The 17597-nt window shown below is 45.4% G+C and overlaps 1 protein-coding gene across 2 annotated transcripts in view; it reads left to right on the plus strand.

Moving 5' to 3' along the window:
• Positions 1–17597, plus strand: part of LOC143289057 (F-box-like/WD repeat-containing protein TBL1X) — a 133788-nt gene that overhangs the window by 99854 nt on the left and 16337 nt on the right. For both annotated transcript variants that reach the window (XM_076597873.1, XM_076597874.1), the window contains exons 11-13: positions 9196–9270; positions 12077–12204; positions 13786–13951. In XM_076597873.1, coding sequence (XP_076453988.1) covers positions 9196–9270; positions 12077–12204; positions 13786–13951 — 369 coding nt within the window. The remainder of the gene's footprint in view (positions 1–9195; positions 9271–12076; positions 12205–13785; positions 13952–17597) is intronic.

The raw sequence follows: 17597 nt of genomic DNA on the forward strand, positions 1-17597 counted from the left end.
AACTATTCAGACACACTCTCTCTCTTGCTCACTTGCTCACTACTCACTTGCTCTTTTGCCGTCTTTCCACCTCTTTCTCTCTCATTGTAGTCAAAGTATAAAAGTCCTGCATGTGTGCTTGATCTCCATCCTTGTCTAGTCACTTTTCACAACAATTACTTTGTAGTACCAAAGTGCAACACAATAAAATCACCCTAGGTGCGCCCCAGTACGGGTAGAATGGGGGTAACCACCCGTGGGCACCAGCCATACTGTGACCTGAACCCCAAGGGTCACTGGTGCGTTGACCTCCATGAAGGGAACAACCTGGCCAAGTCGGAGGGAGGTCAGGTCCGACTTGGGTGTCAGTCCCGCCTGAAGACGAGCGGGCTGACTGCCCGGAACCGCCTGACACGCACGGGCCTCCCCCAGCAGGGGAGACCGGCCGGATAGCGGGAAGACCTGCAGAGCAGGTTGCCACGCGCCCCGAATCCCCTCCCGTGGGGAAACTGGGGTGGCTTGACCCGGGGTGGGCAAAGTAGAGTTCCCCCCCCGGAACCAAATTTTTCTCCCCCCCCAAAAGGAGGTGGGGGAGGGGGGTCGACAGAGAAGGGAGGAGGGGGAACAACAATGGGGCACGTGAGGGCCGTCTCCGAGTGGGGACCCGGGTAATGGCCTGCGAGTCCCCACAGCACGGAGATGACTTGCCATTCACCCTTCTCCCCGCCTCGCGCTGGGACACCTCGGGAGGCGACGCTCGTACCTCTTTCCCCCCCGGTCCCCTTCATGACCGTTTTACTGGTACGAACGTCACCTCCGCGATCAGCGTCTAACGACGCATCGCCGCGGTCCGTATCGGGAGGAATCATGAGCTCCGGGCCTGGGAGAGTCTCTTACCGAGTCTCAATCCCAGCATCATGATCCCTTGCCTTCGTGGTATGGCACACGAGGCATGGAACCCGCGCTTAGGCACCCAGCGAAAATCCGACCCCCAACAGAGAAAGGAAAGACAGGATCGACTTAGAGGCAGAAAAAATCGAACGAATCGAGGGTGCCGAGTCGAATCGAGTACAGAGAATGTAAGAATACAATAAACACAAGCCGCATGCAACAAAATAAGGCCAAAAGGATACGCAGAATAGCCGAAAAAAGCGTAAGACGAGACAGAGCGTAAACCTGACAAGATGGCGTGGAGAGCCTTGGCCAAAGGAAAGATTAAGCGCTTATAGTTTTTAGAGGCGTTTGATTGGCTGAGAGCGGGTGGGCCCGTCTTTTCACTGTTAGCCATGCGAAATTTGGCCAAGCAGAGCAAACCAATAGGCCTAGTTTGCATCAGTTTGACATGGTAAGTATATTTAACACCAAACATGGAGTATAATACAAACTCCTCCTGTTGCAAATAGTGTTGAGCAGGACTGAATCAGCCAATGATGTGGCAGTACACTGACATGGCTGCAGTTACACTTAGATCTGGATTTAAAGATTCATTTCGCCTTTACATGCATACAATACTATTTCTTAAAATGCGCTTGCAGCCTCTGCCTCTGATTTTGATGGTGGTACATTTCACTATTGCTGTTTTCTTTGTGTGTGTGCAGACACACAGAAGAGACACTCTCTCTCACGCACACACACACACACACACACGCATGCACACATGCATAGAGATGCATTGAAAAGAATACACATGCATGCGCACATGTACTTAAACATACATTCTCTCTCTCTCTCTCTCTCTCTCTCTCTCTCTCTCTCATATGCTCACATCCGTGTGTGTGTGCCGCACGCGCACACACACACAGAGCTGAAATGAAAAAACACACACACACACGCACACATGCACACATACACTCTGTCTCTCTCAGATACACACACACACACACACATAGAGTTGCATTGAAAACATAAAGCACATGAACACTCTCTGTCTCTCTCTCTCTGTGTCTCAGGCATACTCACACACTTTCTCTCACTCTTTCTCTTGCATACACACAGAGTTAAATGGAAACACACACACACACTCACGCATGCGCACACACACGCATGCGCGCACACATACACACACACAGTGTTTTATTGAAATCAATACATATGCATGCACACAAATACTTACTCTTTCTACCCATCCTGACTTCTTTCACCACACAAAGAGGGTTGAATTGAACACACTCACACTCACAGAGAGAGAGAGAGGCTTTCACTGAAAACAGTACACATGTATGCAGTGATGTACACATAAACATTCTCTCAATCCCTTTCTGTCTTGAGATGGTGGTGTGTGTCCATCGAGATCGATGATGACCATCGTTGTCATCCAGCTGGGGGATGGGGGGAGGGTGGTGGTGGGGTGGGGGGGAGGATGCTCATGAATCTATCTGTGAATGCGCAGATGGCTGAATAGTCCACGAAATGTTCGCTGACAGTTGGGGCAGACAAAGACAGGCATACCATTGTCAGGGAGCTTGTTTGCCCGTGACTTTCTGGCCTGCCTCTTCTGAACAGCTGCAGCAGTCCTGTTGGCCTCGCACAACTTGGCGCCTTTGTGCACAGCAGCACGCCATCTGTCACGGTCCACTGCAGATTCCTCCCAGGAGTCAGGGTTGATATCAAACGCTTTCAGAGAGACTTTCAGAGTATCTCTGAAGCGCTTCTTCTGACCTCCGTGTGATCTCTTCCCTTGTTGCAGCTCGCCATAGAAAAGCCTTTTGGGCAGCCGATGGTCTGGCATGCGCGCCACATGTCCAGCCCAGCGAAGCTGGGACTGCATCAGGATGGTGAAGATGCTGGGAAGGGTGGCTTTTGCGAGCACCTCTGTGTCTGGGGTCTTGTCTTGCCACTTGATGTTCAGTAGCTTCCTGAGGCATGTTGTGTGGAAGTGGTTCAGCTTCTTGGCATGTCGTTGGTACACTGTCCAAGTTTCGCAGGCGTACAGTAGTGTGGGGAGAACTACTGCTCTGTAGACCTTTAGCTTGGTCTCAAGACTAATGCCTCTTCTGTTCCAGACATTTGCACTGAGTCTACCAAAAGTTGCGCTTGCTCTTGCAATCCTGACGTTCACTTCATCGTCGATGGTCGCATTTCGTGACAGTGTGCTGCCAAGGTATGTGAACCGCTCCACCGCACTGAGTCTCTGACCGTTGACTGTGATGTTGGGCTCAGCGTAGGGTTTCCCTGGGGCTGGCTGATGGAGAACTTCAGTTTTCCTCGTGCTGATGGTAAGGCCGAAGTTCCTGCTGGCAGTGGCAAACTTGTCAACGCTGAGTTGCATGTCAGCTTCAGATCCAGCGTTGAGGGCACAATCATCAGCAAACAAAAAGTCTCTGATGATGTCTGTCATGACCTTCGTTTTTGCTTGAAGCCTTCTGAGGTTAAACAACTTACCATCTGTTCGGTACTTTAGGCCGATTCCAACATCGCCATCTCTGAAGGCATCAGTAAGCATTGCAGAGAACATGAGGCTGAACAGCGTTGGAGCCAGGATGCAGCCTTGCTTGACACCATTTGTGACAGCAAAAGGAGCAGATGTTTCGCCTTTGTCCTGGACTCGAGCCTGCATGCCTTCATGGAATTGGCTGACCAAGGAAATAAATTTCCGAGGGCATCCGTACTTGGCCATGATCTTCCACAGTCCCTCTCTACTCACGGTGTCGAAGGCCTTTCTGTCTTGAGATATGCATGATATGTATATGTGCCTATGGCCAAAGTACATTTAACCATTCAGAATTCTCTCTCTCTCTTTCATGGATATAACATAACCAATTCAGTTTTGGGGGCTTTGCTCCCCTAATGCAGTCCCCAAGATCCCCTCGCCTGTTCCAGTTAATATCACAATTTTTTTTTATCTTATCTCTGCATATAGATAGACTAAGAGAGAGGGGAAGGGAAAGCTATGTCATGAATGAAATAACTTATGGTTACTATAAGTCAGCCATTTTGTGTTGGTGAGTTTGTTGAGTGTATTTGCTCCTTTTTGTCTTGAGAGATTGATAGCTGTACATGTGATTACTGAAAGCTTCACTTGTATTTGACAATTAGCCCTGAATCATGTCTTGTTAGTACATGGGAGAAGACAACCTGATAACCGTATTAAAGTGGAAATGCCGCCACGTCCATACTACTGAAAGCCACCTGCCTAGGCAGGTCTGCCCTCACCTATCTAACTCACTTTCTCTTCCTACTGACTCCTAACCCCCCCACACACCCCTCCCCCACCCCCTCCTTTTACATGGACAGAATAGGCATGGCAGCAGGGGTGGAAGTTGATGTGATAGAGATGTTGTAAGGGGGATCAACATTCAGTTTTGTTGAAGTCTGACACTTTAAAGGACAGTGGAAAGCCTGTTTCCATGCAACCACCATGAAGTTAACTGCTGTCTGCAAAACCTTTCTTCCCTGGAACAGTGTTCCAACCTTGTTCTCTCAGTTTCTCTTGTTGATTCTCAATCAGTTTGCTCCTTTTTGAGAATAACCAGAAGTTTTATTGTTTGAAATTAAGTATTTATTACACTCCTTATTTGTGAAAAGTGGATATGTTGATTTTTCTTGGATACCATCCCGTACTAGATTTTTTTTTTTTTTTTTTTTTTTTTTTTTTTTTTTTTTTAAATAGTGACCAAGCAAACAGAGCAGCAAAAAGGGGAGCAAAGAATTTTACAGGTAGTATCAAAGTAAACTGCCCATTGTCATACAAGGAAATTGATAATATAAGGAAGAGACTTATGTAAGTGCTTTCATTTAACTTGTCAGTGGACTCTCTCAGACTTTGGTCTAATTCATGGACCAGTTCTAAGTTTAATTTTTAGACTGATAACTAATTCATTGCGGACTAAATATTGCCCTAAAGTCAAGTGCATATGTTTCAGTAATGTGACAGTCAAGCATATAATTTTTGACTGATTTGATGAAGCCTCACCTGCATGAAATTGTGTCATCACAAGTCACTGGGAATGTTGATGTTTTTGACTTTTTGCATACATTATTAGTTGTTTTTCTTGTAAGATTAATGGCTTCTCTTTTACAAAGTCCATTCAGTAATTTTCACTGACAATACTTAAATTTTATTTCAGATATTCATCTTTGATTCCACCCTGTATCTACAGTTTCTACCAACTCACCAGTCACCCCACCCCCCTCACCCCTCTACAGTTTCTACCAACTCACCATTCACCCCACCCCCTCACCCCTCTATCTACAGTTTCTACCAACTCACCATTCACCCCACCCCCCTCACACCTCTACAGTTTATACCAACTCACCATTCACCCCACCCCTCTATCTACAGTTTCTACCAACTCACCATTCACCCCACCCCTCTATCTACAGTTTCTACCAACTCACCATTCACCCCACCCCCTCACCCCTCTACAGTTTCTACCAACTCACCAGTCACCCCACCCCCCTCACCCCTCTATCTACAGTTTCTACCAACTCGCCAGTCACCCCACCCCCTCACCCCTCTATCTACAGTTTCTACCAACTCACCAGTCACCCCACCCCCCTCACCCCTCTATCTACAGTTTCTACCAACTCACCATTCACCCCTCACCCCTCTATCTACAGTTTCTACCAACTCACCATTCACCCCACCCCCTCACCCCTCTATCTACAGTTTCTACCAACTCACCATTCACCTCACCCCTCTATCTACAGTTTCTACCAACTCACCATTCACCCCACCCCTCTATCTACAGTTTCTACCAACTCACCATTCACCCCACCCCTCTATCTACAGTTTCTACCAAATCACCATTCACCCCACCCCCCTCACCCCTCTATCTACAGTTTCTACCAACTCACCATTCACCCCACCCCTCTATCTACAGTTTCTACCAACTCACCATTCACCCCACCCCCCTCACCCCTCTATCTACAGTTTCTACCAACTCGCCATTCACCCCACCCCTCTATCTACAGTTTCTACCAACTCACCATTCACCCCACCCCTCTATCTACAGTTTCTACCAACTCACCATTCACCCCTCACCCCTCTATCTACAGTTTCTACCAACTCACCATTCACCCCACCCCCCTCACCCCTCTATCTACAGTTTCTACCAACTCACCATTCACCCCACCCCTCTATCTACAGTTTCTACCAACTCACCATTCACCCCACCCCTCTATCTACAGTTTCTACCAACTCACCATTCACCCCACCCCCCTCACCCCTCTATCTACAGTTTCTACCAACTCACCATTCACCCCACCCCTCTATCTACAGTTTCTACCAAATCACCATTCACCCCACCCCCCTCACCCCTCTATCTACAGTTTCTACCAAATCACCATTCACCCCACCCCTCTATCTACAGTTTCTACCAACTCACCATTCACCCCTCACCCCTCTATCTACAGTTTCTACCAACTCACCATTCACCTCACCCCCTCACCCCTCTATCTACAGTTTCTACCAACTCACCATTCACCCCTCACCCCTCTATCTACAGTTTCTACCAACTCACCATTCACCACCACCTCCCTCACCCCTCTATCTACAGTTTCTACCAACTCACCATTCACCCCACCCCTCTCACCCCTCTACAGTTTCTACCAACTCACCATTCACCCCACCCCTCTACAGTTTCTACCAACTCACCATTCACCTCACCCCTCTATCTACAGTTTCTACCAACTCACCATTCACCTCACCCCTCTATCTACAGTTTCTACCAACTCACCATTCACCCCACCCCTCTATCTACAGTTTCTACCAACTCACCATTCACCCCACCCCTCTCACCCCTCTACAGTTTCTACCAACTCACCATTCACCCCACCCCTCTACAGTTTCTACCAACTCACCATTCACCTCACCCCTCTATCTACAGTTTCTACCAACTCACCATTCACCTCACCCCTCTATCTACAGTTTCTACCAACTCACCATTCACCCCACCCCTCTATCTACAGTTTCTACCAACTCACCATTCACCCCACCCCTCTCACCCCTCTACAGTTTCTACCAACTCACCATTCACCCCACCCCTCTATCTACAGTTTCTACCAACTCACCATTCACCCCACCCCTCTCACCCCTCTACAGTTTCTACCAACTCACCATTCACCCCACCCCTCTACAGTTTCTACCAACTCACCATTCACCTCACCCCTCTATCTACAGTTTCTACCAACTCACCATTCACCTCACCCCTCTATCTACAGTTTCTACCAACTCACCATTCACCCCACCCCTCTATCTACAGTTTCTACCAACTCACCATTCACCCCACCCCTCTCACCCCTCTACAGTTTCTACCAACTCACCATTCACCCCTCACCCCTCTATCTACAGTTTCTACCAACTCACCATTCACCCCTCACCCCTCTATCTACAGTTTCTACCAACTCACCATTCACCCCACCCCTCTCACCCCTCTCTTGAACAATTACACTCAAATGTAAAAAAGCAATATTCCAACAAAATGTCTACAATCACCAGTATGTGTGGCAGGACATTAAACAAAACTCCTCCTCACTCTCCTCTGTTTCTCTCTTATTCTGTCACCTTTCACCAGTTTTTTCGCGCGCGCACACACACACACACACACACACACACACACCTTGTTAAAACCTGTTTATCTGAAATAGGCAAATGACCCCCATTGAGTTTGAAACAGAAGGCCATGTTAGTTCTCAGATTTCAGGCCCATTGGAAAGTGTGTGTATATGTGTGCGTGCGTGCGTGCATGTGTGTGTGTTCTCTGAAGCATGCCAGTCTCTGAAAGCCGCACAGGTTCGAACCTCATCTGGGCAAGTGAATTTTCTACAGACTTGCCTGACTTACAAAAGTCAATCTTCACCCCTGTTCGTAGAATCTTACTTGGGTCTGTCAGTTCCGGACACAGTTTATTCCAAAGTGCCTGTGCAGTTCTCTTGTTCTAAGGCATTTGTTTGAACTTGGCCTGTCATTCTTATTGTCTGTTGTGGAGGTAGAAATACAGCACAGCCTTGGGTCAGCCCTAAGTGGAGCTGGGTTCTAAATTTGGTAGCACTCTTTTTTATAATGATGATAATGTGAAACCTGTAATTGTGCATGTGTATGTGGGAATTATTGAATTGCGTTTCAGACATGTTGCTTGTTACATAGTGCTGAGGAAGACGGGAATACACAATAGCCAAGTGGTTAAAGCATTGGACTTTAAATCTGAGGGTCCAGAGTTTGAATCTGGGTGATAGTGCCTGGTGGGTAAAGGGTGGAGATTTTTTCTATCTCCCAGTTCAACATATGTGCAAACCTGCTAGTGCCTGCTAGTGTGACTATAGTTATAAAGAAGTCTTGCTTCACTTGACTTTCAAATCCACATGTCAAGAACAGACAGAAATAGAATGTTTTCTGTACATGAATATTTTAATATTTTTTATTTTGAATTCAGTAGAATGAACATAGAAATTTAATGGACTGTATTTTAGTTTCCGAGTGTAACGGAGCCTGCTGAATAGGAATCTCTGCAGATCTAGAGAAAACGGCCACAGGTTGCTGTGTGTTTGAGGTGATGGCAACGTATCCTTTTCCACGGACATTAAAGAATTTCTTAAATGTCCGAGATAATAATAATAATGGTATTTATATAGCACTGAATCTTGTGCAGAGACAAATCAAAGCGCTTTTGCACCAGTCATTCACATGCATACATAACTCTCTAAAACTGGAAAAACTTAAGACAAGGAAGAGGCAGGGAAGGGAGGCTGTTTTGTGAAGAGGTGGGTTTTAAGGCCAGACTTGTAAAGAGCTGTGTGCAGAGACTTGACGAAGCAGAAGAGGAAGTTCATTCCAATTGCAGGGTCCAGAGAGAGAGAAAGAACGGCGGCCAACAGTCGAATGTTTGAATCTGGGTATGCGTAAGCAGAGTGGATCCGAAGATATTCCAAAATAACATGGAGGGTTATGGAAACAAGAACATACCCAGCATGCAGACCCCTGAAAACGGAGTATGGCTGCCTACATGGTGGGGTAGATAAAACGGTCATACACATTAAATTTTAAATGTTTGTCTGAGTGTGTATGTGTGCGTGCTTGAAATCGGATTGAATGACACAGGAAACAAAGTTTGTAAAGCGCTTTGAGCTTGGTCTCTGACTGAGGATAGGCCCTATGTAAGTATCCATATCAATCAATCAAAACACAAATATAAAGTAAAGAGGTCTGCATATAATGGAAACATCTGTGTACATTTTGTGATGAATTGCATGGAACATTGTGTCCTGTGTTTGTTTCAGAATGAAGTGAATGCCATCAAGTGGGATCCTCAGGGAAACCTCCTGGCTTCTTGTTCAGATGACATGACACTAAAGGTGGGCTGTTTATGGAGCATACCTGTATCACATGGTCTTGGGTGTTTGTGTACAGGGAAAATATAGATGACCATGCATACATGTGTTTTTGAGAAGTCAGTCTGTTGTAATGACTTATTATTATAGATTGAGAAAGGAATATTATAAATTGAGTTTGAGGCTGGATAGGTGGTGAAGGAGGGGAGGTGTGTTTGTGATAATGTGATAAATAATCTCACTTTCCAAGTTTTGGTTGAATATCTCACACAGATGGAGAGTGAGTGTGTTTTGTAAAGGAAGGATTGATGTCAGTTATTTTAACCACATATAACTATTTGCTACTTCTTCTCCGTGAAATTTTATGCCCTGTGACATTAGTATCCCTTCAGCCATTCAGGCTTGAAAATTACTCTGCATCTACACTGGTCTGCTGGCAGCTTGATACAGTGACCATTGATTATGGTCGTCAGTGCTGACCATTGATGACAGAGGTCTGTGGTCACTTGTTACAATGACCATTGATGACAGAGGTCTGTGGTCACTTGTTACAATGACCATTGATGACAGAGGTCTGTGGTCATTTGTTACAATGACCATTGATGACAGAGGTCTGTGGTCACTTGTTAAAATGATAATTGACAGAGGTCTGTGGTCATTTGTTACAATGACCATTGATGACAGGTCTGTGGTCATTTGTTACAATGATCATTGATGACAGAGGTCTGTGGTCACTTGTTACAGTGATCATTGACAGAGGTCTGTGGTCATTTGTTACATGACCATTGATGACAGATGTCTGTGGTCACTTGTTAAAATGATCATTGACAGAGGTCTGTGGTCACTTGTTACAGTGATCATTGACAGAGGTCTGTGGTCATTTGTTACATGACCATTGATGACAGAGGTCTGTGGTCACTTGTTACAATGATCAGTGATGACAGAGGTCTGTGGTCACTTGTTACATGACCATTGATGACAGAGGTCTGTGGTCGCTTGTTACAATGACCATTGATGACAGAGGTCTGTGGTCACTTGTTACAATGATCATTGATGACAGAGGTCTGTGGTCACTTGTTACAATGATCATTGATGACAGAGGTCTGTGGTCACTTGTTACAATGATCATTGATGACAGAGGTCTGTGGTCACTTGTTACAATGATCATTGATGACAGAGGTCTGTGGTCGCTTGTTACAGTGATCATTGATGACAGAGGTCTGTGGTCACTTGTTACAATGATCATTGATGACAGAGGTCTGTGGTCACTTGTTACAATGACCATTGATGACAGTGGTCTGTGGTCACTTGTTACAATGATCATTGATGACAGAGGTCTGTGGTCACTTGTTACAATGATCATTGATGACAGACGTCTGTGGTCACTTGTTACAGTGATCATTGACAGAGGTCTGTGGTCACTTGTTACAATGATCATTGATGACAGAGGTCTGTGGTCACTTGTTACAGTGATCATTGATGACAGAGGTCTGTGGTCACTTGTTACAATGATCATTGATGACAGAGGTCTGTGGTCACTTGTTACAGTGATCATTGACAGAGGTCTGTGGTCACTTGTAACAATGATCATTGATGACAGAGGTCTGTGGTCACTTGTTACAATGATCATTGACAGAGGTCTGTGGTCACTTGTTACAATGATCATTGATGACAGAGGTCTGTGGTCACTTGTTACAATGACCATTGATGACAGGTCTGTGGTCACTTGTTACATGACCATTGATGACAGAGGTCTGTGGTCGCTTGTTACAATGACCATTGATGACAGAGGTCTGTGGTCACTTGTTACAATGATCATTGATGACAGAGGTCTGTGGTCATTTGTTACAATGATCATTGATGACAGTGGTCTGTGGTCACTTGTTACATGACCATTGATGACAGAGGTCTGTGGTCACTTGTTACATGACCATTGATGACAGAGGTCTGTGTTCACTTGTTACAGTGATCATTGACAGAGGTCTGTGGTCACTTGTTACAGTGATCATTGACAGAGGTCTGTGGTCACTTGTTACAGTGATCATTGACAGAGGTCTGTGGTCACTTGTTACAATGATCATTGATGACAGAGGTCTGTGGTCACTTGTTACAATGACCATTGATGACAGGTCTGTGGTCACTTGTTACATGACCATTGATGACAGAGGTCTGTGGTCACTTGTTACAGTGATCATTGACAGAGGTCTGTGGTCACTTGTTACATGACCATTGATGACAGGTCTGTGGTCACTTGTTAAAATGATCATTGACAGTGGTCTGTGGTCACTTGTTACGATCATCATTGACAGAGGTCTGTGGTCACTTGTTAAAATGATCATTGACAGAGGTCTGTGGTCACTTGTTACAATGATCATTGATGACAGAGGTCTGTGGTCACTTGTTACAATGATCAGTGATGACAGAGGTCTGTGGTCACTTGTTACAATGATCAGTGATGACAGAGGTCTGTGGTCACTTGTTACATGATCATTGATGACAGAGGTCTGTGGTCACTTGTTACAATGATCAGTGATGACAGAGGTCTGTGGTCACTTGTTACAGTGATCATTGATGACAGAGGTCTGTGGTCACTTGTTGCAATGATCATTGATGACAGTGGTCTGTGGTCACTTGTTACAGTGATCATTGACAATGGTCTGATATCACAATAATCATTGACAGAGGTCTGTGGTCACTTGTTACAGTGATCATTGATGACAGTGGTCTGTGGTCACTTGTTACAGTGATCATTGACAATGGTCTGTGGTCACAATAATCATTGACAGTGGTCTGTGGTCACTTGTTAAATGATCATTGTCTGTGGTGACAGATTTGGAGCATGTCCAAAGACCAGTGCGTGCATGACTTACAAGCTCACAGCAAGGAGATCTACACCATCAAATGGAGTCCCACAGGGCCAGGCACCAACAACCCCAATGCTTCACTCATTCTGGCCAGGTGAGGACATTGAGTTGGTGCAGTCATCAATGTTCCTTTTGCCTCGCACAACATTCTGGACCATTTGTTTGCAAGTATGGCTACATTTTTACGATTAGGGAAGAAAAAGACTTTTCTGCCATTTTAAAACCTTTTCGACAAAACAGCTCAGGGAAGTGCAACTCCCCTTTGGGGTTGACAGGTTCACAGAGACAACCAGAAATGAAGATTGGCATATTTGTTGCAAAACAAGAGGGCGTCTCTTGTGGTGCTGTGAACAGTGGTGATTTTAAAAGAAAATGACAGAAATCCATGGAATTGGGACAGGTTTGAACTGTCAAAAAATTGTTATGTTTGTTGCATGTGATGTTCTGTATTTCCGGAACTCTTTCATTTCAATTTACATAGGTTACTTTTTTACATCTGTAAGCTATGGTAATATTATACCAACTTGCCACTCCTTTGAATCAGCTAGACTGACATATCTGCACTGCAGTAGCTATTTTTAGACCCAGACTTCGACCAGCCAGAACATCTTATGGTACCTCCAAACATTATTGTCTGCTAGGAGTTGGCATATTGTCCTTGGCCTTCAAACGATATGAAAAACAGACATATTAAAGAACATATTACTGTTAAAAAAACTTAGTATGTATTTCACAGTAAGGTGTTAAAGTGATTTAAAGACTTCCACCCTTGGACTACACACACAGGTATATAAGAATAGATTTTACTACAGATTTTGCCAGGGATAACTGTCTTGTTGCCATGGGTTCTTTTATGTGCCTTAAGTGCATGCTGCACATGGGACCTTAATTTTCTCATCCAAATAGTATCCAGTGTGCTTAACTCACTCGGGACGACAAGTTTTCTCCCTTGCTTTTCCCCACAGACGGCCCATTTGTAAGGGTTTGGAAAAAAATTACAAAAAATACAAAATACAAAGTAAGAAAATGAAACTTTCAGAACTGGTTTATTACTTGTTGAGCTATTACATATAAAAAAAAAAATCAAATTTCTCATCTTATTTTTACAGTTTTGTCATATGTAGAAAATACTGCCAATTTTTCACCCCGAATCACCATACCCATGCTCGCTTTCTGCATTAAATTCGCTTTCTTCTTCATCATCGGACCTCTTCAGTGTCCGACCCTTCAGTTTGTAGCATTTGAAGTACTTCGGCAACCCTAAAACGTTGCTGTCACTGCCTTGTTCGCTTCACAACATTCTGAGAAGAGCCCGCTTTGCTAACAGGCTGGCACGCGAGCAGATGACCATTCAGTGACTTTGTCTGCCTGTGTGCGAGACAGGCCACACATGCCAGGCTGACCAATCACACTGTTCGATTGTGGAGTGACCCAGAATAGCGCACTCTGCTTGGCTAATCACAAAATCACGTGTACAGCGCATGATGGAATTTTACTTTCGGAGAATGCTATTCCATTCCTTCATCCGAATCCGAATACATTTTGTGTTGGAATGCGTGAGCATTCCTTCGTCTGGAGAGAGTTAAAAATTAGAAAAAAAACTAAACTTTTATTATTAAAATGTTCACACAGTAAAACAAAATGACTGACTTGTGCATTTTTTTGTTATTTGCAGTGCCTCATTTGATTCCACAGTACGATTGTGGGAAGTAGAACGCGGAACCTGTCTTCACACATTAACAAAACACCAGGAACCTGTGTACAGTGTGGCCTTCAGTCCAGACGGCAAATACCTGGCCAGTGGATCCTTTGATAAATGTGTTCACATTTGGAATGTACAGGTGAGGGTTGTGCTGCTTTTGGCACAGGTCTGAAGAAATGGGAACACAAGTGTGGATCATTTTTATGCACTAATACACTCATTGCTGCAGCCAAAGCAAAAGACAAAGACACTGATGCTTCCAAGCAGTGGATAGGTCACCTCCAAACATAGCTATATTGTATGTGTAATGTTTTCTAACCAGTTACCCATCCTGTGACTTGTGCTGATATTGTTGGGGCACTAGTGAAGACAAGGCCACTGTTCTCCTCAACCTGTCTGTCCACTGCTCTCTGGGATCCCGTCAGATTCATACCTGTCCATTCTTGGGTAATGAATTTTATTGTCTTCCCACCTCTTCCTCTGTCTTCTTTGTCTGTGGCTTCCTCTGCAAGATGGCTTTGCAAGTCCTGTTGAGTGAGAAACACCCGTTTTACTTCATTTCCCATTTGTTGACGACTGTGAAGAGGTCATCACCATGGTCTGTTGCCTGTTGGATCTTACTGCAGACCTTTTTTTGATTGTCACATGATATGTGCAGTGGATGGCCAGCATCATCCTGTAGCATCTCATTTCAGTTATCAGGCTTTTTCTTTACATGTCTGTTGAGAGCAACCAGGTGTCACAGGCATAGTGGAAGAGTGGCAAGGCAGGAGAGCACAAAAGGTGGATCTCAGTGTGCAGGCTGATGTTCTTGTTTCTCCAGATGGTTTGGAGTCTTGTTTTCACAGCTTTTGTACAATCATTGTCACAATCTCGGGTGTTGAACCTTAATTGTTATGATGGAGCCATATGTCTTCATTGTTTCTAAACTTGCTGCTGACATTGTCTGAAGTGATACTTAGAGTGTTTTTGTTAGGGAACTATAAATTGTGTGCAACATCCACAATTGCTATCATGTTTCACTTTCTGTCTACGACATAGTATACACTGTGATTGTTATAGTCACAGTTACACATTACCATTGCTGTATTATTTCAGTCATGGACAGAAGCACATGATTGTTGTCATATTTCAGCCTTCACAGGTGCACACTATGATGATTGTAAAGTTTCAGTCTGGGACACAGTACAATACACACTATGATTGTTGTCATGTTTCAGTGTGGGACACAGTACAGTCCACACTGTGATTGTTGTCATGTTCCAGTCTGGGACACAGGACACACTATGATTGTTGTCATGTTTCAGTCTGGGACACAGTACAATACACACTGTGATTGTCACTATGTTTCAATGTGGGACACAGTACAATACACAGTATGATTGTTGTCATGTTTGTCTGGGACACAGTACCATTGTCACTATGTTTCAGTCTGGGACACAGTACACACTGTGATTGTTGTCATTTTTCAGTCTGGGGCACAGTACTATACAAATTTAATTACCCATACTTAACCGTGACCCACTAGTGCAGACTCCGGCAGGGGTCTGACATTCCTGTCCTGTGCAAACTACTATCCGCCTATGCGGAAGAAACGAAAGTAGCTACGGCCGATAACCTCCCGGAAGTAGGTAACCTCCCCTTTGCCCCCCCCGACTAGCGCCCTCTTTTTCCGGCAGCCATCATGACTCCTGTTCCTGTGCTCTTCATACAGCTAAGTTTTTTCATATTTTCTGTCTGTCTGTCGATTCCCTGGCGTTCTTGTTTTTTGTCAAATTATGTCTTCAACCAGGTCACATAATTATATGGCTCGATTGGGCGATCGGGCTAAAATTAAGGCACGATCGCAATTGATTCGCGGACACTGCCACCTCCTCCATTTCCTCCGCTCCCTCTGGTCGACTCCAGACCTCCACCATCTCCTGCACCTCCTCTGGTGACTTCTAGGGGTTCGTTACCCCATACTCAAGTCAGTGGTGCCATTGATGCTACTCATTTCGATCCGTGAACAGACTTGACACGATCCGCGTTTACTCGGCCCTGCCAGTTGGCAGTGCGCACGAGTCGATCTCCTCTATCACTTTTCCCATGCCCACAATCTCAACAATGGAATGTGCCACAATCCCTTTGGGAAAACAACACCATACACTGGCTTTGGATCCGCACGCTGGACTGGGCCCTACGTGCGATGCGTCCGTGGCGGTGGTGGTGACATCGGATCACGCGCCCCCCATGTGGCATGCCTCTTCCGTCTCGGATCCTATGGCGACCAGGGCGCTTAGGGATGCCCTCCCCATGTGTAGGGAGGAAGGTGGACCACTAAGGGACATGCTCGTCCATGTGTGTGCACCCTCCCCTTGTCCCAAATGTCCGATCCAAGGGAGACAACTCCTGCTTCGGCACCCTTGCCGGTGACCACCGCAGTTACTTCCCTTTTACCGGCATGGCCCCTCGCCTACAGTGCGGACGCATGCATGGTCCCTCCAAGCTATGCGGTGATGACCCCATCTACCACACTGCCGGTTGCTGCTGTTTCACATCCACTAATGGCATCTCAGTAAGCTGCTCAACCAAACAACCAGCAAACCATTGTTAACTTGCGGCAGCAATTATGCACTGGTGCCACACCTTGCGCCTGCACCGCCCCTTGCCCACAGAGCAGGTGCGTGCACGGCCCATTGAACTTCGGCAGTGCTGGTTTCTTCTGCCCCATCGCCTAACTCTGCTGTTACCCAGACCAATATCGCCACTTCCATGTCAGAGTGCCTCTTGATAACTCGATCCTGCCACTCAGCAGTGCTCGGACCGATCTTGTCTATCCCTTTATCCATCAACACACAACAGCTGAATGTCGGTCCTCTCACAGGAACTATTCATGACCGCCGTTCAGCTACAGGGGGATGCACATCCCACAGCAAGTTGACGGACTTGCCACCCTCTCGTCCACAACGCCCATAACACTGGCTTACGGCGCCATCATGCCACATGTCCTGACCGTCTCGCGTCCAATGGCGACCGATTTGGGTAGGGATGCCCACGGCACCAAGGGACATATAATTATCCCCCTTGTGGCCGTATTCACCTGTGTCGGTTACGGTGGCATCGAACCACGGACTCCCACACGCAGCATGACACTCCTCCCTCTACAGCGAGGAAACGTCACACCAGGGGATATGTGCTCTAAAGACAAGGGAGGCAACTCCACATTAGTTACCTAGGCAGTTGACGCTGTAGTTACTTCCCTTCCGCCTACACAGCACGTCACTCCTGCCCCCAGTGATGTCCACCAACGATGTTTTTTCGGTTTTTCATTGGGTCCTGCTGCCCATTCATGGGCTTTACACAACTTTGCACATCAACTGCACCTTTCTTGCTGTTTCTCAGGCTATTGGCTACTGAACTTTTGGGTTCTTCATCCCCCCACACTTGCACACAGTCCTCTGCAGGCAGCCAATCCCATTACCATTATTTTCTTGGCACAATAACAGGAAATAAATCACAGTATTTCCCTTTCTATTCTTTTTGATTTATTATCAAAATCAACAACAACCCTGAAAAAAAAATAAATATATATATATATATATATATATGATATCATGCTACATTTATACACATTTCTATTTACACTTATAGATGTATACTTATCCCTCGGTATACACGTGTGTGCGCTTACAGGATAGGTTCATACGATTTTCATATTAACCCTTTCGCTGCCAGGAAAATAAGATTTAAGTGAAATCTATTTGCCAGGGTTTTTTCACAAAAAAACGGGTATAATTTTTCAA

Source organism: Babylonia areolata, chromosome 13 (assembly GCF_041734735.1).
Source record: "Babylonia areolata isolate BAREFJ2019XMU chromosome 13, ASM4173473v1, whole genome shotgun sequence".
NCBI lineage: Eukaryota > Metazoa > Mollusca > Gastropoda > Neogastropoda > Buccinidae > Babylonia > Babylonia areolata.